We start from the raw sequence: 16,435 nt of genomic DNA on the forward strand, positions 1-16,435 counted from the left end.
TTACTTCAGAACACCGCTCACTGACAGGGCACGTGACACCTCCTCAACGATTGGATCAAAATTTAGCCGCCTGCATCATCACCACATTGTCATTGGCTACTTTGGGTGCCTATCAGTGTTTTTCACTGTTCCAATGTAAAGTTCCATAGCATGGATACAATGTTGCTAACAGACACACGTTCCTCAGGCTACATCAGTGTTCGTGACAAGAAGTGTTAAGGTACCAAAAATCTAATATCAGGACCAATGTCAGCTATTCATAACGGGTCGACACGGACAGAAGAAGAAAATCTCGGAATAATCAATACATCGACGTTGACATTGTAGCAGTGACACTTGTCACCTTACCGTATGTATGTCACTTTCAGTTTACAGATGTGTGCTCACTTTGCATTCCTATATTTCTTGTAATGTGAAATTAATTTGTGCGAGATTAATTAATTGTTTTTCATTTGTAACTCAATCTGGAACAGGGTATCATGTACCCTGTATCATGTAAGCTGTCATCAAGGCAAAGGGTGGCTACTTTGAAGAATCTCAAATATAACATATATTTTGATTTGTTTAACACTTTTTTGGGTTACTACATTCCATGTGTTATTTCATAGCTTTGATGTCTTCACTATTATTCTACAATGTAGAACATTTTAAAGTAAGGAAAACCCGTGAAATGAGTTGGTGTATCCAAACTTTTGACTGGTACTGTATATATATATTTAAAAAAAATACAGGACAAATCTGAGGGGGCACGTGCCCATGTGCCTCCTATGGGTATGATACCTCTGATCTGGAAGAACTCTCACCTTCATCAGAGCATTAGTAGGATGATGACCTGTTATTATAAACTATATTAGTTATAATAAAGTTATCATAACTTTATTCAGGGTGTAATTAAGTGTTTAAATACGCTATTTGTGATGAGTACTTTGTCTCCGTAAATTAGAAATAGGCCTAGGCTACCATACACAGACATGTAATTGTGCTCTCAACAGTTGTTCATTAAAACTTTTATTACACCCACAGAAAATGAACTATGCCTAAAAGTGGACGGATCACTTAATATGTACAAGACATCTGAGACACCACCATGGAGAACAACGATGACAGGACAGTGTGTGTGACATCAGTGAAAGGGTTAAAGGACAACTGGCAGAGATGGTCCAACGAGCACCAGGAGTACCAGAAAGACAACCCCTTCAGTTACGACCGGGGGGCTATGGTGAGTGCGACTGCCCAGCAGCAGAGGTTCCAGCGGGATCAGGATGGCTACGGGAGGCCCCTGGAGGGCTCCTTGACAGAGCAGAGGGGCCAGAACGCCCACATCCACATCAGCCGGGAGGTGGAGGAGCTCTGCCAGGTGATCAGGGACATCGGGGAAAGCTGTGGGGACGGAGGCGGCGAGAAGAGACCTGTGGTGACGGTGGAGTTTGGGAAGCTGTTTGAGCACTATGTGAACATCTCCAACAAGGTGGTGGGGATCCTGCTGAGGGCCAGAAAACAAGGCCTGGTCAGCTTTGAAAGGGAGATGCTGTGGCAGGGGCAGGATGACAGGGTCCTCATCACACTGCTACAGTCACCAGGATGAGATGACAGGGTCGTCTCTATGCTGCTTCAGTGACCAGGTTGATGCAGCTGACAGACAAGGCGGTAACCAAGGCCCTGTCCAGAAACATCCCCTAAGGATTGGCTAGGTCTAAGCAATATGATAAATTACATTAGGTAGCAAGGTGCAGCTACAACACCTGAAAATAAAAGAGAGCCGCACACTCTAGGAGCTCAGATGCAAAAATGTAATACCAACATTTCGACAGCCAAGCTGTCTTCATCAGGGTATAATCACAAACACTGCGGGATGACTCGTTTATATAGTGTCAAAAGACACAGGTGTCTGTAATCATGGCCAAGAGTGGCCTAATATCATTGGTTAATAATCAAATATTAAAATATCATACAAAGAACAGCATACAAACAACAAATGGATAGCATACGATCATAGATTCATTTGACTACACAAGTTTACAAACAATTACAATGGCAAAGTCATAATAATCACAAGAATGGCTTCAGATCAAAGTCTACGTTGAGACCGAAGGGCGCAAGGGTCTTTCAATTCTTTCAGATTTACACCTGCACCTAGTATGGGTAGTTGTTTCTGGACAGGCCCCAAGAGAACCAACCTGTGGCAGCAGTGACATGCAATACGGTGCTGTAGGAGGAACCTGAGCCTATTGGCCTGAATGGACCTTGCGTTGCATTCCAAATTACACCGCTACACTGTAATCTACATAGCGTTTACAATGTTCCTTAGCAACCTTTGTAATTAGACATAGAGGAAAGGTGTACTTTTTAGGGCACAAATACAACACACTGACACTGTAGGCTTATGTTAGAAATGCTGGAAGGAGGCTATGAAACTGCATACATGGTTGACAATGTAGCAAAATGTACCACCATTTTATTTACATTCAGTAGAAATAGCACATCACTTTTTGGGCCACTGGAATTTGTGGAATTCACACTGTACTAAATTCACATTGTTCAATTTAACAAGGGTTGTTTGAGGAATGCTTTTGCAGCTACTTGCACTCATAACACAATATGATGAAATATACTCCAACACTTTACTAATTATTTTGTCACCAACTAATATACTTTATTCCGCACATACACACACACACACACACACACACGTGTTCATGTTTACAAAGGAAAGCACTGATGTTTTTCAATAAAGTCTTCCAACAGATCACCAAAAATGACTGTTAATTCATGATAAATTGCATTAGAATGATAGGTAACACTTTATACTTTTTATAAGGCATTAGAAAAGGGTCATAAACATTTATATCAAGTCATAAAGCCTTAAAACGGCATACTTTACATTAAGTGTTACTGAATGATGTTTCCCATTAATGAGAGACCAGGAAGGAAATGTAATACCTTAGTGGAGGCAGAAATGCATCATTTATTTAACCTAACCATGAACAACCATTTACATAAATACATGTTGAGATTTTTTTTACAGCGACACGTCAACCAATAAATACAAACACATGACGCCCTCAATTTCATGCAGCAGCATACAACTAAACATACATTACATAACCGAAAGGTTGCTAGATCGAATCCCCGAGCTGACAATGTAAAAATCTGTCGTTCTGCCCCTGAACAATGCAATTAACCCACTGTTCCTAGACCGTCATTGTAAATAAGAATTTGTTCTTAACTGACTTGCCTAGTTAAGTAAAGGTCAAATATATATACATTTAATAATGACTTTGTTGAGTGTTCCATCGGGCTGCAGTGCATAACAAAATGAAGAATCACTCTCCAACATTCCTAATAGAATAACACAGTTAATGTAGAGTATTGTGTTAAATGAATGTGTGACTCAAGAAACAATTGTTTATGGATGACTGAGCTCCTATTATGCATCTTGATGAATTAGTAATGTAGGTATTATTCAGTGAATATATTAAACCTCCACACTCCAGTGTACACTTCCATTTTACTCTTTGATCGTATATGATTGATTACCATTCATGCAAAACAGTTGCTTTTCTGACCACATGACTGAGGCCTAAAAGAGCTCATACTTCTCATTATGTTTCTCTGCTTTCAGTTATTTTACCTCATAATACAAGATCCTGTTGACAGTGACTGCATCGCGAATGGCACACTATTCATTGAACTACTTCTGAGCCCAGATGGGAAAAGGGTGCCATTTGGGATGCCGGCCAGTGGCACAATGCACATGCATTACTCATCTTTATCGAAGGTATCCTGCAATGACACTTACAGTATGTTTCCCAGTCCCAATACATCCCATTCACTTACCATTCTCAGGTCTCCTGGTCATGATCACTTAAGAATGTCTTACTAATCGTTCTTTACATTAATACTGGAGCCTATGCACACACATGTACAATGATCAAAAAAATAAAGGGAACACTTAAACAACACAATGTAACTCCAAGTCAATCACACTTCTGTGAAATCAAACTGTCCACTTAGGAAGCAACACTGATTGACAATAAATTTCACATGCTGTTGTGCAAATGGAATAGACAACAGGTGGAAATTATAGGCAATTAGCAAGACACCCCAAATAAAGGAGTGGTTCTGCAGGTGGGGACCACAGACCACTTCTCAGTTCCTATGCTTCCTGGCTGATGTTTTGGTCACTTTTGAATGCTGGCGGGGCTTTCACTCTAGTGGTAGCATGAGACGGAGTCTACAACCCACACAAGTGGCTCAGGTAGTGCAGCTCATCCAGGATGGAACATCAATGCGAGCTGTGGCAAGAAGGTTTGCTGTGTCTGTCAGCGTAGTGTCCAGAGCATGGAGGCGCTACCAGGAGACAGGCCAGTACATCAGGAGATGTGGAGGAGGCCGTAGGAGGGCAACAACCCAGCAGCAGGACCGCTACCTCTGCCTTTGTGCAAGGAGGAGCACTGCCAGAGCCCTGCAAAATGACCTCCAGCAGGCCACAAATGTGCATGTGTGTGCTCAAACGGTCAGAAACAGACTCCATGAGGGTGGTATGAGGGCCCGATGTCCACAGGTGGGGGTTGTGCTTACAGCCCAACACCGTGCAGGACGTTTGGCATTCGCCAGAGAACACCAAGATTGGCAAATTCGCCACTGGCGCCCTGTGCTCTTCACAGATGAAAGCAGGTTCACACTGAGCACGTGACAGACGTGACAGAGTCTGGAGACGCTGTGGAGAACATTCTGCTGCCTGCAACATCCTCCAGCATGACCGGTTTGGCGGTGGGTCAGTCATGGTGTGGGGTGGCATTTCTTTGGGGGGCCGCACAGCCCTCCATGTGCTCGCCAGAGGTAGCCTGACTGCCATTAGGTACCGAGATGAGATCCTCAGACCCCTTGTGAGACCATATGCTGGTGCGGTTGGCCCCGGGTTCCTGCTAATGCAAGACAATGCTAGACCTCATGTGGCTGGAGTGTGTCAGCAGTTCCTGCAAGAGGAAGGCATTGATGCTATGGACTGCCCCGCCGGTTCCCCAGACCTGAATCCAATTGAGCACATCTGGGACATCATGTCTCGCTCCATCCACCACAACGCCACGTTGCACCACAGACTGTCCAGGAGTTGGCGGGTGCTTTAGTCCAGGTCTGGGAGGAGATCCCTCAGGAGACCATCCGCCACCTGATCAGGAGCATGCCCAGGCGTTGTAGGTCATACAGGCACGTGGAGGCCACACACACTACTGAGCCTAATTTTGACTTGTTTTAAGGACATTACATCAAAGTTGGATCAGCCTGTAGTGTGGTTTTCCACTTTAATTTTGAGTGTGACTCCAAATCCAGACCTCCATGGGTTGATAAATTTGATTTCCATTGATAATTTTTGTATGATTTTGTTGTCAGCACATTCAACTATGTAAAGAAATAAAGTATTTAATAAGAATATTTCATTCATTCAGATCTAGGATGTGTTATTTTAGTGTTCCCTTTATATTTTTGAGCAGTGTATATTTGTATTCCTTTTGATATCTTTCTTTACCAAGGGAAAAATGACCCCAAAATCATTCCAGTCATTACTATTTCATATACTGTGGTAAAAGATAAAGCGGAACTATTGGTAATTTTCACAAAAGTCTTTAAAATTAGAAGGAAAAAATATTTGGCTTCATTTCTGATTTGGCTGTTCAGCTTGATACTAGAATTAAAAACCTCAGTTGAGTTGATTTGTACCATCATCACTAGTCTCACTGTAACCTGCTAGGGAGTATAGTACTCTCACACAGAGAACCACAGAGGGAGACCAGACCAGTCCTGACCTGCTCACTTCACTACTAGTAAGGTAACCCCATTTCTCACTGGACCAGCTCAGACTGCAACCCACCACTCAGTTGGTCTCTCCCTTAAGAGTTCAGCTGCTGAATCAACTGGTCCGCCTGAAGTAGACAAACACACATAGTACAATAATAAATCAATTACAATTCATAGCTTCTTCATGACTTTTTGATGTCTGAATTTCCAGTCCATTGTCACGCTCATGTAGTGTATCTAAAGGTAGAAAAACAAAGGCTCTTGCATGAGGTGAGAGCCTGCAAACCAACCTGATGGGAATAGACTGATATGGGTGAGTGTCCCTGACATACTGTATAGATGGCCATCCTTTAACCTGGGAAGACCCATATACACACCAAAGGCAGACACAGGTAAAAACAGGTTTCTTAGTCCGGTGTATTTGGGGCTTTAGTCACCTTACTTCATCCCAACAGATTTCCCCAGTACAGTAGTCTCCACATGGAGTTAATCGACCATGAAAGCTGGCAGTGATAATGCAGTGAGATTAGTGTTGGCTGACTGGCTCTTAACAGATAACAACAACACAACAGCCAGAGTGAAATAAAAGAGCTGCTAGAACAGGAACAATGGAGCTGTTCATCATCTGCCAATCTAGACTGTCTAACTACATGTATATGTTTAAAAAAAGCCCTCTTTCCCAAACACAATGCTAACAAGCTACTCCGACAAGTCTAAATGAGTGGAGTTGATGTGTTGGTGTCCAGGTGCTGTCTTGGCAGCAAGGAAAGGGAAATTGTTGTTCTATCCCGACTGTGGTATAGTACAAACACTGAACTCAATAGGTGGATAATATTACCACAGAACAGACAATGTGGGGGGAATAGTGAAACATTTATCACACAAATTCTGACAGCTACTGTACTACAATGGCCAATTGAAAGAGACTTACCATGACAAACCAATAGGAGTTGGGTCTGTAGAAGAGGCGGGACATGAAGCCCATTTGACTGGCAGGTGCCAACACATGGTGATGCAGGTGAGAGACAGAACAGAATGGGGGCCAGTGGAAGCCAAACTTGTAGACAGAAGCAGGCAATGTTTATTTTCTTTTTGTCTCTGCATGATCTGCTGTGACAACAGCAGCATGTTCAAAATGCTAAATTCTACAGACTACTGAATGTGATTTGCTGTTGTATGTCATTGCATTAAGCCAAACCAATCAAATATGCATGCATAGCAAACATTTGGCCTATACAATTGGAGCCACTTGTTAATAAAAGGGCCGGGACGATACCAGTATTGCAACACTCGTCAGTATCGTGGCAAAGAAACAAAAACACAACATGGATTTAACTTATTTTGAAAAACAGCCCTAATGTTGGAAAGATATCATTATGTTGTCATCTAGTCACATTTGTTCATTTTTCAGGCTAAATCACACAATACTTTGCATACAGCAGGTTTTAAAGAACCAAAGAGTTGTCTGCTTGTATTGAATTTTTTTTGCCATGGAAAACATATCTCAATACTGGTATTGTCACAGCCCTAATAACATCTGAAGATTGAAAAACGCTCCTTCATTTTAATCATGTAACATTGACTGGAGAGAATGTTGTGGTCATACCTAACATCGCTGAGGTCTAAGACATTGTTCTTCTGAAGGATCTCCATCCCTATCTCCACCATCTTCTCTACTGATCACAGACACAGCAGGATAATCAGTTAAAACACACACACAGTCACACCCTGACCTTAGTATTCTTTGTTTTCCTTGTTATTTTGGTTAGGTCAGGTCAGGGTGTGACATGGGTGATGTATGTGTTGTTTGTCTTCTCTAGGGGTTTTTGTATGTTTATGGGGCTGTTTCCCTTCTAGGTATATTGTATGTCTATGGTTGCCTAGATTGGTTCTCAATTAGAGGCAGCTGTCTATCGTTGTCTCTGATTGGGAACCATATTTAGGCAGCCATATTCTGTGGGTACTTGGTGGGTGATTGTTTCCGTGTCTGTGTTTGTTTCACCACACGGTACTGTTTCGGTTTTTCACGTTTCGTTTATTGTTTTGTACTGTTTCGGTTTTTCATTCAAATCTACTATGGACACTTACCACGCTGCATTTTGGTCCGATCCCTGCTACACCTCCTCTTCAGACGAAGAGGAGGAAATCAGCCGTGACAGAATCACCCACCAAAACAGGACCAAGCAGCGTGGTGACAGGCAGTGGCAGGAGGAGCAGCGCAATCAGGACTATTGGACTTGGGAGGAGATACTGGATGGAGATGGACCCTGGACGCAGCCGGGGGAATATCGCCGCCCCAAGGCAGAGCTGGAGGCAGCCAAAGCGGAGAAGCGCCGGTTTGAAGAGGCAGCACGGAAGCAGGGATGGAAGCCCGAGAGTCAGCCCAAAAAAATTATTGGGGGGAGGCACACAGGAAGTGTGGCGAAGCCAGGTAGGAGACCTGCGCCAACTTCCTGTGCTTACCGGAGAGCGAGAGGGACCGGGCAGGCACTGTTTTATGCTGTGGAGCATAGCCCGGTGCGATACATACCAGCTCCTCATATCGGCCGGGCTAGAGTGGGCATTGAGCCAGATGCCATGAAACCGGCTCTACGCATCTGGTCTCCAGTGCGTCTCCTTGGGCCGGCATACATGGCACCAGCCTTACGCATGGTGTCCCCGGTTCGCCAGCACAGCCCAGTGCAGGCTATTCCACCTCGCCGCACTGGCAGGGCGACCGGGAGCATTCAACCAGGTAAGGTTGGGCAAGCTCGGTGCTCTAGAGCTCCAGTGCGCCTGCACGGTCCGGTCTATCCAGTGCCACCTACACGCACCAGCCCTCCGGTGGCAGCCCCCCGCACCAGGCTTCCTGTGAGTGTCCAGAGCCCAGTACTTCCTGTTCCTCCTCCCCGCACTCGCCCTGAGGTGCGTGTCCTCGGCCCAGTACCACCAGGGCCGGCACCACGCACCAGGCCTACAGTCCGCCTCGCCTGTCCAGAGCTGCTAGAGTCTCCCGCCTGTCCAGAGCTGCTAGTCTCCCGCCTGTCCAGAGCTGCTAGAGTCTCCCGCCTGTCCAGAGCTGCTAGAGTCTCCCGCCTGTCCAGAGCTGCTAGAGTCTCCCGCCTGTCCAGAGCTGCTAGAGTCTCCCGCCTGTCCAGAGCTGCTAGAGTCTCCCGCCTGTCCAGAGCCGCCAGAGCCGCCAGTCTGCAAGGAGCCGCCAGAGCCGCCAGTCTGCAAGGAGCCGCCAGAGCCGCCAGTCTGCAAGGAGCCGCCAGAGCCGCCAGTCTGCAAGGAGCCGCCAGAGCCGCCAGTCTGCAAGGAGCCGCCAGTCTGCAAGGAGCCGCCAGAGCCGCCAGTCTGCCAGGATTCTCCAGAGCCGCCAGTCAGCCAGGATTCTCCAGAGCCGCCAGTCAGCCAGGATCCGCCGGAGCCGCCAGTCAGCCAGGATCCTCCAGACCTGCCAGTCAGCCAGGATCTTCCAGAGCCGCCAGTCAGCCAGGATCTGCCAGAGCCGCCAGTCAGGCTGGATCTTCCAGAGTCGTCAGCCAGTCCGGAGCTGCCCTTCAGTCCGGAGTTGCCCCTCAGTCCGGAGCTGCCCCTCAGTCCAGTGGGGCCATTTTGTAGGGTTGTCAATCCTAGGTTGACGGCGAGGGTTGCCGTTCCTAGAAGGAGACTAAAGAGGACAAAGACTATGGTGTGGTGGGGTCCATGTCCAGCGCCAGAGCCGCCACCATGGACAGACGCCCACCCAAACCCTCCCCTATAGGTTTAGGTGTGCGGCCGGGAGTCCGCACCTTTGGGGGAAGTTGGCTGTCTTTGTTTTGGCGAAGTTGGCTGTCTTTGTTAGGAAGAAATAGTCTTCACACAGTTCGCAACAAGCCAGGTCACACAGTTCGCAACGAGTCATGTTAGCAGGCAATATTAACTAAATATGCAGGTTTTAAAATATATACTTGTGTATTGATTTTAAGAAACGCATTGATGTTTATGGTTAGGTATACATTGGAGCAACGACAGTCCTTTTTCGTGAATACACACCGCATCGATTATATGCAACGCAGGACACGCTAGATAAACTAGTAATATCATCAATCATGTGTAGTTAACTAGTGATTATGATTCATTGATAGTTTTTTTATAAGGTAAGTTTGATGCTAGCTAGCAACTTACCTTGGCTTCTTACTGCATTCGTGTAACAGGCAGGCTCCTCGTGGAGTGCAATGTAATCAGGTGGTTAGAGCGTTGGACTAGTTAACTGTAAGGTAAAAATCTGTCGTTCTGCCCCTGAACAAGGCAGTCAACCCACCGTTCCTAGGCCATCATTGAATATTTTTAAATCAGCCAAATCGGTGTCCAAAAATACAGATTTCCGATTGTTATGAAAACTTTAAATCAGCCCTAATTAATCGGCCATTCCGACTAATCGGTCGACCTCTAACACACATCTTTGGGGCGGCAGGGTAGCCTAGTGGTTAGAGCGTTGGACTAGTAACCGGAAGGTTGTCAGTTCAAACCCCCGAGCTGACAAGGTACAAATCTGTCGTTCTGCCCCTGAACAGGCAGTTAACCCACTGTTCCCAGGCCGTCATTGAAAATAAGAATTTGTTCTTAACTGACTTGCCTGGTTAAATAAAGGTAAAAAAAAAAAAATCTTTAAAGTTACATACCTAATGACACATGCTCTTTACTGAGTGATTTACAGTTTCCAACATGTATGTGGGCACAACCAGGTAATGGTGGGGCTCGCTGGTTCAACTAGGACGTCCATCACAATCAGCATTGTTTTCAGTTTGGAAGCTAACCTGCCTAAACTATTTTTGGGGGATCAATACTGTATATTGTTTCCACATAGCTATGGAGTATGATCATAGAACAAAGGTGTTAACGGATTAGCTCAAATTACCTGTCATTAACTGTCAGTGGTCATCATTGTCGCCGTTTATCTGACAGCTAACATAGCTAGCCAACGTTAGTTAACGTAACGTTAGCCTAGCTAGCTAGTTTATCGTTGGTGAGTCGACGGGAAAAGGAAACATTTACCCAACTTGGCAATACGCACTAATGACCACCTGAAGGCGGAAGTGAAACACGTCCCTCACTGAATCAGTCTAGATAAAATATTTACATTTTAGTCATTTATTAACAGATATGCTTTTCTATTTTCTGCCACATCTTCAACATGTATACGTTAATGCATCGATTATATTGCATTGTTGTTTTTGCCTAAATGATTTAAAGATGCGATTTTTTAAGCCATTTTCGTGTTCTGCAGCAGCCAGACCTAGGAAAAGAACGATACAGATTAACTTGATTTCTTTTACTGGTCATAGCCTATAATTTAGTTGATCTAACACCTCCTTACTATTTACAGTAATAAAGATGTGCTCAATTTAGGTATTTTGTATTTTATTAGGATCCCCATTAGCTCTTGCGAAAGCACATTAGGCTGTATCCTATGTAGACCTCGTTTTTGAGATTGCAGGTGTCGTTTTCATTAAACAAACATCCTTTCTTTGACAGTACAACAAGATGTAAATCAATGCTGTGACATTTTATAATTTCTTTCAAAACCAATACTTGTACAATGACTGTGTGACTACTGAGGTGGCCTTAGGCTACCTATTGCTAGATTAATTTCAACATACAGAAATGACTGGGCATCTAGTATGATATTTCAAACTACTGGGTTAATCTAACACATGTCATATATCCTTTTGTTACTATAAATCTTGCTTTTAAGATTGTTGATATGAATATTAGTATTACTATTTCAGGCAATGATGCTTATTGATCTTATAACAATCAGTCACATAATCACACAGGTTTAAAGCACATTTTTGTCACCTGGAAATGCAGAATTTTAATAAGGAGCCATTAACAGTGCCAGCACTGTACAGCACACATACAGAAAAACATACATACTTACAAACTCAACACATACAAATAGAACAGAACAAAGCAAACAAAACAAAATACTTCCCTAGATAACATTTCTTTAAATAGTGGTTAGAACATTGGAATCCCCGAGCTGACAAGGTACAAATCTGTCGTTCTGCCCCTGAACAAGGCAGTTAACCCACTGTTCCTAGGCCGTCATTGAAAATAAGAACATCAAAGTAATGTGAAGAAGATGCCAAATTAAAACAATTGGTACATCTTATATCCTGTTTTGTTCTTGACATTTTTTTTTCATTATTCTCTTTTACAAATTTAAGAAAACATTTAACATGGGATTTAAACCCATACCTTTAGTACAAACCATTAGAGGCCACAAGTGAATGGACTTCCAGGTATTTCTAAAGGTTTTTACAGTCCTCAGTTAACCAGGCAAAACACAGATACAACCTGAGTTAATGCTGGTATAATAGGTTACGCGCTGGTAAAACACAGCTAAAACCAGCCTAAAAGTCACGAGACCAGGTTTTACACAGGACAAACCCAGGGGAGAATGACTGCCCCCTCTCATTCAAGGCCAACCACAGTACTGCAGGCATTATTTGCAGAACACAGGATCCCCATTATAGTGAATGGGAAGATGGCAATCTTTGTGTAAATAAAATAATAACAAACAAAAAAATTATGCTACTGATAATTGCTTCTATTATACCATATGTATGTGCTTGAACCGATTATTTTAAAATCGCACACAGAAGAAGTCATTATCATAGTTTTGTAGCTAATGGCAGCGTGTCTTACCCCAATCTGCCTTCAATGTGAAAAACTCAATGAGAGGGGGCAGCACTGAGCTAGCCTGCAGCTTCACATCCTGGAGTAGCTCAAACTAAGCATGTTATGCCTACGTAAATCTCCCACATGAGACACCATCTTAACGGATTTCCTTGGCTTCAAATGCACTATTGAGTTTTCACATAGGAATGGTGTCACATGATCAATGGCTTTGTCCGTTCATATATGAATTAAGCTCACTGTACTCTAACAGCTTGAGCACAGGCTAAACCTCACTGAACACAAGTAAAGCCATGTTGTAAACCATAGATAGACATGGCTCTGGCTTTTTTCTCTCTCTCTTTTCCGCTTCTGAGTCTCTCAGTGTCTCGCTCTGTTTACTGTACAGTCCAGACCTCCAGCTCCTGCACTGTGAAGTCTTGCTGGGTGGACAGGGGCTGGTTGTTGAAGGTGTGACAGGAGTAGCTGGCACCGTGGTACAGATCAGCATCCAGCCACAGGCCAAAAAGCCCCCTAGAGGTCAACAAGAGAAACATATATCAGACCAGAGCCAAGGGATGATCTGATCTGTAGACATCAATGGGTTTGTGGAAGCTAACTAGATTTACTTTTAGATTAGGTATTTAGGTATTAGGTATTTTAGGCTTAGGTATTTCTGATAAAGAACATTCTGAACACTTACCCTCCTCCACCAATCTGTAGAGAGTCCATATGGCCCCTGATGAAGTATGAGTTCTCACCACTCCACCTGTAGGCCTGTGTGAAGAGAGAGGTGTCAGACTAACTCACGACAGTCAGGGGAAAGATACTGTGATGTTGACCACAGCCTATTAACTACAATGACAGGGGCTGTATCTAAAATGATACCCTATTCCCTATAGTACAAAGGTAAGCTCTGGTCAAACGTAGAAGTGGACTATATAGTGAATAGGATGCCATTTTGGACAAAGCCGTGCACACAACAGCATGCAGTGTTACCTTGAATGCAGGGTCGAAACTGTAGACAAAAGTCTCTCCTGTTCCGTAGCAACAGTCACTCACTCTGAAGGGATGGGAGGAGAAGGCACCAAACACCTGAGAGAGAGGAAAACAAACCTATTAGCATTTTACTGGGATCGTATGACCCATTCATAATGTAATAACAATGTACATGGATGTAATATTACGATAAATGTCAATCATATAGAACAGTGCGTTGTTGAGATGTCTACCTTTTTTTCCATGTCTTTGATGACCAGAAGCACAGGACTGTCGATGTGGGCCATTTGCCTGTACAGAGTCTTCAGGCTGGTGCCATGAATGGCTGTGCTGTAGACCAGGTTCCATGGATACCCCTGTGTCCTTGCTGGCATGTGATTGGCTAGCTGGGGTTTCAGAAACAGAGGATGAGATTGATGATGAGAAAATGTCCCATTAAATTCACATGTCAAAGCTGTGTAGTGTTAAGATAAGTATGTGCACTTTATTTGCCCGGAACTCAGTATAAATTGAAGAACCCCCAGAAAAGTCCCATATTTAGCTTTGTACATATCAAATAAACCAAAGCACTAAGTTCCTCCCATGAGCTGGCTGTGTAGCTTATATAGTGCTGGGAGATGATTGCTTTACTTTTCCTTTACTTCATCAGGTTTATTTGCTAAGTACAAAGCACCTTCATCAACATTTCTGTAAACGTGCCAGGATTGACTGTATTAGCTACAGTGTTTCGTTTTGGTGTAGGTTAACAGTAACTCACACTCTCGATGTGGTGGTCATTAAGGAGCTGGCTGTGGTTTCGGAGAACAGGAAGTAAGTCCTCGGGCTCCTCGTCCTCAGAGCGGTTACCCTCCTCTGAGCTGCACACGCTCCGTCGACGCTTCACTGCATCCTTCCCTGTGATGATCTGCAGGGAAATAACTCTTTAAGGGGAAAGTTCATGCAAATTACAAAATGACACATTGATTATGTCCCCGATATTAGAATTTTCCGCATTCATGTTCAAATGATCTTAAAGTAACTTTATTAAGATACACAATCAATTTCAGATACTTGAAGATGATTTGGATATGAAACCACAACTCTGTTCAAACACACTCTCCTTTTCTCTCTGCTGTTAGTTTCTTAACCACACTGATATTGTAAAACATAAGGCTGAGTGATTAACTGACTCAAACGCAAACACACATAAAACATGAAACCACCCACAATCAGTACTAGTGATGGAAGGTGGGTGATAAAAGACTAAATACAATCATTTCTTTCCAAGAAATTACCATTTTTGCAGACCACCCAAAAACGACTCTTCAATCAACAAAAAAGGCATACAAACTAGTACATTATCTCACGCTAAACATTACAATTCATGAATATCTGAGTATAGTTAGCAACCCACCTCTACATTTGGCTCCAGACATTTGTTTGCAAAGTAAAGCACCTTGATGTTCTCCTGCATTGGTCTCATGTCTACTAATATTCCTCTTAGTCTAACACAACTCATTTATACTAATAATGTAACATTAGCCTTAGTGTATGATACTGTATGTACCACAGGCACAGGCAAGAGTGTGAACTGATAACCTGTACCCAACCTTCAAATGCTCTCTCTTAAATGATTCAAGTTTCATCCCCCTAAATATCATTGGCTGATAGCAACCCTGCTTTTGGTAACGTCAACGGCCACCTCCGTTTTGTGGTTCAGATTAAATTCTCGAAAAACAGGATGCCATTTTCAGTTAACTGAATTATGGGAAGTATGCCCAAATATGGGATGTCCACCAGGTGCAAAGTATGTAATGATTGCACTAACAGCAGTGGGCAAACAAGTAGCCTGGGTTCTAGTCTGTGTCTGCTAACCTTCCACTCCTTGTACTCCTGGGTTCTAGTCTGTCTGCTAACCTTCCACTCCTTGTATTCCATGCCATATGCCAAACATGTTTAGCATTATGAGAAGTGGCAAGGAGTGGAATGTTAGGAGAAGAAGACTGGTACCCAGGCTAACACATCTGTGCGTTGCAGTGACAATAGTTCATAGATATTTCATCACAACAAACCTAGTCTGGAAAAATAAATGTCAAATTAAAAAAAGTTTCAAACTTGCTTAAATCTATTATTTCATACTTGTATCATTTTTCTAATCCATTCTTTATAATGATAAACTGCTCTCATTGTATTAGAGATAGAGATCCTTGAGAGATAGAGATCCTTGAGTCAGAACTCACCTCCCAGTTTTTGGAGGCAGGGGCAGCTGGGTCGAGGAATAACTCTTTCTCCACTACCAGATAGTGGGGATTCTTGTGGTGTCTCGTGTTGTTGTCCTTGGTGTAGAAGTGGTCAACCCTGAGGAGGCAATCACAATACCAGTCAAAAGCTTGGTATTGGTACACCTACTCATTCAAGGGTTTTTCCTATTTTTCCTACATCAATATATTGTTTATGTACTTTATATTATGTAATACATGTTTCACCAAAAAGCCCACACACTCTTCTGCAATATTATTGAAACACAATCTAATCTAACAACCACAAGCCAGAAATCTTTAAACAAGTCTAAAGTTAACCAATTTCTGCATGGAAAAACAAGTCTTTCAGCTACTTTTCAGAAATAACACTTACAGGAAAAGGTTCATTAAGAGTCCAAATACATGACTACACACCATTGGAATGCCACTATCGGATCATGCATAGCCTTCACTTGTGGCTCACCACCCACATGCATTCTTGCACACACAAGACCTGAAGTCTCATGCAGAAGAGGCTGGAGCTGACATAGGCCTAGCTATTCCCCCGAACAAGAAAACCCCCAAAAGCTGCAATATCAAAATCTCTCCCATTGCTCTAGCAAAGAAAGGGCAAGATTCGTCTTTACAAAACCCGTATTTCTCCAAATCAAGCGTCCAGGTTTGGTATCCAAAGTAAGTATTGTGACTTACTCTTCAACGCTGTAATTGGCTCCCATGCTGAATAGTAGCCGGGGTAGAAAGGTGGTTCAAGGGAT

At 43.4% G+C, this 16,435-nt stretch overlaps 3 protein-coding genes across 4 annotated transcripts; 1 reads left to right on the top strand and 2 right to left on the bottom strand.

Annotated features, from left to right (window-relative positions):
* Positions 1-123: 123 nt before the first annotated feature.
* On the top strand, positions 124-3,153 carry LOC109901442 (actin-binding Rho-activating protein-like). 2 transcript variants are annotated; one of them, XM_020497435.2, is made up of 2 exons: positions 124-353; positions 1,024-3,153. In XM_020497435.2, the coding sequence occupies exon 2, from the start codon at positions 1,088-1,090 to the stop codon at positions 1,583-1,585; it is 498 nt and encodes a 165-aa protein (XP_020353024.1). In that variant the 5' UTR covers positions 124-353; positions 1,024-1,087; the 3' UTR covers positions 1,586-3,153. The 2 variants fall into 2 exon arrangements, with proteins under 2 accessions (XP_020353024.1, XP_020353023.1); XM_020497434.2 differs by having other exon boundaries at positions 124-349.
* A 2,735-nt stretch (positions 3,154-5,888) lies between these two features.
* LOC109901683 (histidine triad nucleotide-binding protein 3-like) lies at positions 5,889-10,911 on the bottom strand. The gene is given in 6 exon segments (XM_020497668.1): positions 5,889-5,921; positions 6,728-6,854; positions 7,403-7,472; positions 10,443-10,490; positions 10,493-10,521; positions 10,901-10,911. Coding segments are annotated over 6 exon segments (318 nt in total).
* Positions 10,912-11,598: 687 nt separating this feature from the next.
* On the bottom strand, positions 11,599-15,045 carry LOC109901441 (nuclear receptor coactivator 7-like). Its single transcript, XM_020497433.2, has 6 exons — positions 14,834-15,045; positions 14,198-14,344; positions 13,674-13,826; positions 13,441-13,536; positions 13,145-13,218; positions 11,599-12,975 (listed from the first exon to the last, which is right to left on the bottom strand). Exons 1-6 carry the CDS (start codon positions 14,936-14,938, stop codon positions 12,840-12,842), a joined length of 711 nt encoding a protein of 236 aa, XP_020353022.1. The 5' UTR covers positions 14,939-15,045; the 3' UTR covers positions 11,599-12,839.
* Between the last annotated feature and the right edge of the window lie 1,390 nt (positions 15,046-16,435).

This window comes from Oncorhynchus kisutch, linkage group LG13 (genome assembly GCF_002021735.2).
Source record: "Oncorhynchus kisutch isolate 150728-3 linkage group LG13, Okis_V2, whole genome shotgun sequence".
NCBI classification, from domain to species: Eukaryota; Metazoa; Chordata; class Actinopteri; order Salmoniformes; family Salmonidae; genus Oncorhynchus; species Oncorhynchus kisutch.